The 7762-nt window shown below is 43.7% G+C and overlaps 1 protein-coding gene across 1 annotated transcript; it reads right to left on the bottom strand.

The window, feature by feature from the left end:
* Nucleotides 1–387: 387 nt before the first annotated feature.
* Nucleotides 388–1335, bottom strand: LOC136175325 (olfactory receptor 4S1-like). The gene has a single exon (XM_065945658.1). It carries the CDS (start codon nt 1333–1335, stop codon nt 388–390), a length of 948 nt encoding a protein of 315 aa, XP_065801730.1.
* Nucleotides 1336–7762: the final 6427 nt, after the last annotated feature.

The following is a 7762-nucleotide window of genomic DNA, read 5'->3' as shown; positions in this document are numbered from 1 at the left end:
GTTCAATCCCAGGATCAGGAAGATACCCTGGAGAACAGAACAGCTAGCCACTCAAGTCTTCTTGCCAGGAGACACCCATGGACAGAGGAGCCTAGCAGGCTACAGTCCATGGGGTTGTAAAGAGTCAGACACAAGTGAAGCAACTTACCATACATGAGCCTCCTGGACTATGACCCCACCTTGAGTGTAGTGATTACAATTTACTTTTATGTGTATTCCCAGTGCCTCACTCATTACAGATAATAAATATTTAATGACTGGAAGATTAAGGGAACAAGTGGAATATTATTAGAAAAACAGAAAGAGTTCCCATTACAAGCATCAGACCAGAGATGCAAAATCATCTTAGATGCTACAAAGACGGGAAGTTTCCCAAGTCCAGGCTCATCAGATACCTTGCAGTTTCACTTCTCCCCTCGAGCTCCCCTTGACCCTGAAGATCTTCCTCATGGCACTTTTCACCTCACTGTTCCTCAGTGTATAGATCAGAGGGTTCAGCAAAGGTGGCATGACGATGTTAAAGAGGATGACGAGTTTGTCAGCAGCCAGGGTGGTGGAGGGTCGAATGTACATGAACATGGGGGGCACCAGGACCAGAAGCACAGTGATGATGTGTGAGCTGCACGTGGACAGAGCCTTGCGCCGGCCCTCAGAAGACCGGCTTCTCAGGCTCAGTAGGATGACCACGTAGGAGATGATAAGGATGATGAAGGACACTAAAGAAATCATGCCGCTGTTGGCCACCACGATGAGCCCCACCACGTAGGTGTCCGCACAGGCCAGCTTCAGCAGGGGATGGACGTCACAGAAGAAGTTGTCGATCTCGTTGGGCCCACAGAAGGGCAGCTGGACCATGAGGAGCGTCTGCAGGATGGAATGCAGGAAGCCAGCCACCCAGGAGGCCCCCACCAGCAGGCCGCACCTCCGGCGGCCCATGATGGTCGTGTAGTGTAGGGGCCGACAGATGGCCACATAGCGGTCATAGGCCATGGCCGTGAGGAGGAAGATCTCGGTGCCACCAAAGAAGTGGGCAGAAAAGAGCTGGGTCATGCAGCCCTCGAAGGAGATGGTCTTGCGGTCCACCAAAGTGTCCGCAATCATCTTGGGTGTGGTGGCGGATGGATAGCACGTGTCGGCAGAGGACAAGTGGCTGAGGAAGAAGTACATGGGGGCGTGCAGGGTCTTGCTGGCGTTGATGGTGACAATGACCAGAAGGTTCCCCAGGACCGTGAGCACGTGGAAGACGGAGAAGACCAGGAAGCAGGCACGCTGCATCTCCCGGCTCTGGAAAAGGCCGAGCAAGAGGAACTCAGTCACGTTGTTCTTGGCGCCCATGGATTGTCTTCCCTGAGCACTGACAATCGGGTTAGGTCTGCAAGGACACAAACTGCAGGATATAAGAAAGCTTCCCATAGAGAAGGGACTTGTGGACACCGTGGCGGGAAGGGAGGGCGGGATGAACAGAGGACACTGTTGACATATACATACACTGCCTCATGTAAACAGACAGCTATGAGAAGCTGCTGACAGCACAGGGCGCGCAGTCTAGTGTTCCGTGATGACCGAGAGGGGGAGGGATGGGGGGTGGGACAGAGGCTCAAGAGGGAGGGGATATGTGCATTCTCATAGCCGAATCTCGGCTGTTGTAAAGAACTTTGTAAAGCAATTATAGTCCAATAAAAAAAATAAAAAATTAAGAAGGTTTCCCATATCCAGCAGTCAAGACACTGTAAGTCTGATAATGAGTCTAACACCTTATGTCAATGGGTGTCATAACTAACACTCATAACTCCTTTCTATGCCATAGTTAAAATACGGTATGTGGAAAGCATTTTGCTATCTAGACCCTGTAAGATTTCATGTACAGATCTACCCGAGAACATACATGTATCAGAACAAAGACCAGAGGCAGACCTGGGAAAATTGGAAAGCATGTAAAATAAATAAATGAAAGAATAAGTGAATGCATAAACAAATGTCTCAGATACTATGCTATAAATGATTATGAGATTAAAAGTTGTATTAAATTCAACAAAATTGTTGAACCCTCTAAGTGCCAACAAAGATTGTCACTAACCGTTAAGAGCCTAGGACCATATCAAATGTCCTTACCCATAGGGCTATGTATAGAATAAAATTTTAAAATAGGGTAAAGGGGGAAGGTGAGAGATATCAACATTACAAAGCTGGGCTTTGTCTACATAAATCAGTAAGTTTGAAAAACAACCATGAGGACCTTGGTAACAAGCAGTGCTGGATGTTAATTATTTCATAGTCAAGGGCAGGTTGGCAGAGTGTAGGGAAAAAGGAAGTGAAATCGTACAGAACTGTTTTGAGTAGTGCTTTTATCACAAGTATCTTGTTATTGTGGTTGTTTTTTTTTTTTTAAAAAAAAAGGCAGATGACATTTATGAATAGAAAAACAGTAAAGTGACAGTCGCTCAGTCATGTCTGACTCTTTGCTACCCCATGGGCTGTAGCCCACCGGGCTCTTCTGTCCATGGGATTCTTCAGCAAGAATACTGGGGTGGGTAGCCATTCCCTTCTCCAGGCGATCTTCCCAACCCAGGGATCAAACTTAGGTCTCCTGCATTGCAGTCAGATTCTTTACTGCCTGAACCACCAGTGAAGCCCAGCAGAACAGAAGAGATGATTACATTTGGGGACTTTCCCAGTGGTCCAGTGGCTAAGACTCCACACTCCCAATGCCAGGGGCCCAGGCTAAATCCCTGGTCAGGGAACTAGAATGCACATGCCACAACTATGTGTTTGCATGCCGAAACTAAAGATCCTGAGTGCTGCAACTAAGAAATGGCACAGCCAAATAAGTAAATAAATATAATAAATGTTTTTAAAAAGATAATCACATTTTATAAGGACTAGAGAAGCGCCAACCCCTACATTCCCAGGAGACTTAGGATCCTGGAAAAGGTTCACAGAAGACTGAAAAGAAGAACAGATATGCCTGGGGCACTGACCCACCAAGGCCGACACAAAGAATTCCCACTCAAAGCCTCTTCCACTCCTTCCTACTCCAAATCTAGGCCCCAAACACACTGCTTATCTTCGAACAGTTGAATCTAATTTAAGCTAAAAATTAAAACAATAAACAGCTGAAAGTTAAAACAATAAGCAATGACAATGCCAGGGGCAAGAACAAGCAAAACATTGTCATGTCCTGGGATATTACCCAGACTTATCTAGCATCTCCCTTATCCAGAAATTTCCTAAAATCCAATATCTTACAGCAAGATTCTTCTACCTCCTGCTCAATTTGTTAAAATGGTTTGATCAGATGTTTAAATGCACCCATGAGGCAGAGAGGAGAGACAGCACTGGAAATAGCCAGCCAGTTCCTGCCACTGAAGGAGAATGCTATAAAAATAATAATAATAATATAATCATTGTGTACACCCAGAAACAGACTTTGATACTAGATAAATAACCTAACCATTATTTTCATGAAAAAAAATTCTACCATATTTTGTTTTTATTTAGTCTTGTAATAAATGTAACAGAGCCATTGATTCTATCTGGTCTTTTGTCATGCTAAAAAAAAGAGAAAGAAAGAAAGAAAAAACAAGGACATTCTGCTGTGAGATCAAATGCTTGGAACTGCACAATTGGTGTTCAGGCCATCAAATGAAGACTGCTTTGGGAGGCAGATCCACAGCCGTCCAGAAGCGAGCTGCTAGAGACAAATTCTGTGAGAGTGATTTCCAATGCTTCCACGCCCTCGCTGGATGACACTGGACAAGGCGCTTGGCCCCTTAGAAACTCTGTTTCCTCCTATGTCAGATAATAATACCTATCGCCCAGGCTGCCATTATAAGGTAAGAGTATTGAGGACTTCCTTGGTGGCACAGTGAACAGGAATCCTTCTGCCAATGCAGGGGACATGGGTTCAATCCTTGGTCCGGGAAGACTCCACAAGCGGCAGAGCAACTAAGCCTGTGCACCACAACTTCTGAAGTCTTCACACCATAAAGAAAAGTAGCCCCTGCTCACCACAACTAGAGAAAATCTGCACACAGCAGCAAAGACCCAGTGAAACCAAAAATAAATAGTTTTTTTAAGAAAAGAGATTAGATCTCAATGGTTGCACGTCATTCTCAGGTGGGAGATTGGTTTGCAAGGGCATGTCTTAAGATTTATTGCCAAGGTGATTTTCCATTTCCATTCATTTCCAAACATTTTTATTAAATTTCTAGTACAAAGAATCATAAAATTTGGGATATCTAATGAGCAACGTAGTCACCTCCCTGCTCTTAAAGCCAGTTCCTCTAAGGACAAAGAGGGAACAACATGTTAGGGTGATGCAAGTCAAGATTTATTCTCACTTCCCTTCCACTCATGAGACTCTGCTCTGACCCAGACACTCACAGAGAACATCGTCTGTATCATATGAACTTTACTTTTTTGATTTGTATTATAAAATAAAAATAATAAAATATAAATAAATAATCATACATTTGTTATTTAATCCATATATTTACTGTCTTAATCCCCATTTTTTTTTTAATATTATTTTATTAGTTGGAGGCCAATCACTTCACAACATTTCAGTGGGTTTTGTCATACATTGACATGAATCAGACATAGAGTTACACGTATTCCCCATCCCAATCCCCCCCCCACCTCCCTCTCCTCCCGACTCCTCAGGGTCCTCCCAGTGCACCAGGCCCGAGCACTTGACTCATGCATCCCACCTGGGCTGGTGGTCTGTTTCACCATAGATAATATACATGCTGTTCTTTCAAAACATCCCATCCTCACGTTCTCCCCCAGAGTTCAAAAGTCTGTTCTGTACTTCTGTGTCTCTTTTTCTGTTTTGCATATAGGGTTATCGCTACCATCTATCTAAATTCCGTATATATGTGTTAGTATACTGTAATGTTCTTTATCTTTCTGGCTCACCTCACTCTGTATAATGGGCTCCAGTTTCATCCATCTCATTAGAACTGATTCAAATGAATTCTTTTTAACGGCTGAATAATATTCCATGGTGTATATGTACCACAGCTTCCTTATCCATTCATCTGCTGATGGGCATCTAGGTTGCTTCCATGTCCTGGCTATTATAAACAGTGCTGCGATGAACATTGGGGTGCACGTGTCTCTTTCAGATCTGGATTCCTCAGTGTGTATGCCCAGAAGTGGTATTGCTGGGTCATATGGCAGTTCTATTTCCAGTTTTTTAAGAAATCTCCACACTGTTTTCCATAGTGGCTGTACTAGTTTGCATTCCCACCAACAGTGTAAGAGGGTTCCCTTTTCTCCACACCCTCTCCAGCATTTATTGCTTGTAGACTTTTGGATAGCAGCCATCCTGACTGGCGTGTAATGGTACCTCACTGTGGTTTTGATTTGCATTTCTCTGATGATGAGTGATGTGGAGCATCTTTTCATGTGTTTGTTAGCCATCTGTATGTCTTCTTTGGAGAAATGTCTGTTTAGTTCTTTGGCCCATTTTTTGATTGGGTCATTTATTTTTCTGGAATTGAGCTTCAGGAGTTGCTTGTATATTTTTGAGATTAATCCTTTGTCTGTTTCTTCATTTGCTATTATTTTCTCCCAGTCTGAGGGCTGTCTTTTCACCTTACTTATAGTTTCCTTTGCTGTGCAAAAACTTTTAAGTTTCATTAGGTCCCATTTGTTTAGTTTTGCTTTTAGTTCCAATATTCTGGGAGGTGGGCCATAGAAGATCTTGCTGTGATTTATGTAGGAGAGTGTTTTGCCTATGTTCTCCTCTAGGAGTTTTATAGTTTCTGATCTTACATTTAGATCTTTAATCCATTTTGAGTTTATTTTTGTGTATGGTGTTAGAAAGTGTTCTAGTTTCATTCTTTTACAAGTGGTTGACCAGTTTTCCCAGCACCACTTAGGCACCAAAGCACATTAGTTAGAAACACAAGTTCTAGAATCACACAGTCAAGGTCTGCAGCTCAGCATCAGCTGTGTGCAACATAAGATAAATCTCTTGGCATCCTGTTTTTTCACAGTAACATTGGGATAATACTACCATTTACCCCTTAGTTAGAAAGGTACTGGCAGCCAATAAATGTAAGTTACTGTTTTTTGTTTTTTTCATGAGGTGTCTCAGGATGAAGCCTCCATATCTAGACTTATTCTTACTACCAAGAAGCGGTCATCATGGTTAATGAATAACAAGTCTTCCCACAGCTTCATGAAATGGGATGGTAACAAGCAAACATTAGGCCCCAAATGGGGCTTATTGAGTTGAATACTGAGAATAAGACAAGGAGCTTCTATGTGGTACCTGATATTTGCTAAGGACAAAACCATCAATCACTTCAGTTCAGTCACTCAGTCGTGTCCGACTCTTTGCGACCCCATGATCACAGCTTCCCTGTCCATCACCAACTCCCGGGGTTTACTCAGACCCATGTCCATCGGGTCAGTGATGCCATCCAACCATCTCATCCTCTGCTGTCCCCTTCTCCTCCTACCCCTAATCCCTCCCAGCATCAGGGTCTTTTCCAATGAGTCAACTCTTTGCATGAGGTGGCCAAAGTACTGGAGTTTCAGCTTCAGCATCAGTCCTTCCAATGAACACCCAGGACTGATCTCCTTTAGGATGGACTGGCTGGATCTCCTTGCAGTCCAAGGGATTCTCAAGAGTCTTCTCCAACACCATAGTTCAAAAGCATAAATTTTTTGGCACTCAGCTTTCTTCACCATTCAACTCTCACATCCATACATGACCACTGGAAAAACCATAACCTTGATAGATATAAAGTAAATAAGACTAGACCCTGCCCTCAAGGAATCACTAGTCCTTTCAGTAATGCTGTTTACAATTCAGAATGCAATTGAAACCCAGAAGTGAGGGATATGTAACCCAATCTGGGGTTCAGAGAAGGCTTCCCATAAAACAAGAGTGAGCCAAGTCCTATTTATAATCCCTTCTGTTACATAAGGCAAAACCCAGGTCACTTGAGTAAGTGGTCAAAAGACTTCACCAGGAGGAAGGGAGAGCCAGGGCTTCTGAATATGGCCCCAGATTGCAAAGGGCATAACTTGCTCACCTGTGCAGCGAGGCCCTGGGAAGGACCTGGCATGTTCCAAGGGCTCTTGGACCAGCTTTGCCACCATTTATGTTTGGTGACCTTGGGCAAGTCACTGCCCCTCTGTGGTCTTCCTCATCTGTCATAAAGGGCCTGAGCATGGCTCTTATATTCTGTGGTTCTTGTGGACTTGCCAAATGACCCTGAGTTCAGAGCAATATTTCTATAGGATTAAAGCCATTGAAATAATTCCAATTAGTGACCAGAAGTCAGTGAGTACTCTCCACCTGGAGGCTATGTTTTAGGGCCATTCCTGGTTTTCATTCTTGGAGCTGACGTGAGTTTGTCTTAGATCATGGAAAAATACTGGCTTCTAATGCAAACTTCGCTGGGTTGGGAATCCACTCCAGTACTCTTGCCTGGAGAATCCCATGGACAGGGGAGCCTGGTGAACTACAGTCTGTAGGGTCGCAAAGAGTCGGACACCACTGAAGTGACTTAGCATGCATGCACACAGTGCAAACTGCAAGGATTAAGGAGAATTAACTTGGACCTGCAGGGGCCATATCATTATTAAGGCACTGAACCAGGTTAGCAGATCACACCAAGGCCTTAACTCTAACAAGTCCAAGGACTGGTCAAATGAATTAGGGCATGGCAACAAGGAAATGGCATAACTGCATTTTCTTGTAATTGACATGAAGGGAGGAGCATATTTAATAGGTCTGTGTCTC

The sequence above is a fragment of the Muntiacus reevesi genome, chromosome 9 (assembly GCF_963930625.1).
Source record: "Muntiacus reevesi chromosome 9, mMunRee1.1, whole genome shotgun sequence".
Taxonomy (NCBI): Eukaryota; Metazoa; Chordata; class Mammalia; order Artiodactyla; family Cervidae; genus Muntiacus; species Muntiacus reevesi.
This window is presented reverse-complemented; position numbering and strand designations above follow the sequence as displayed.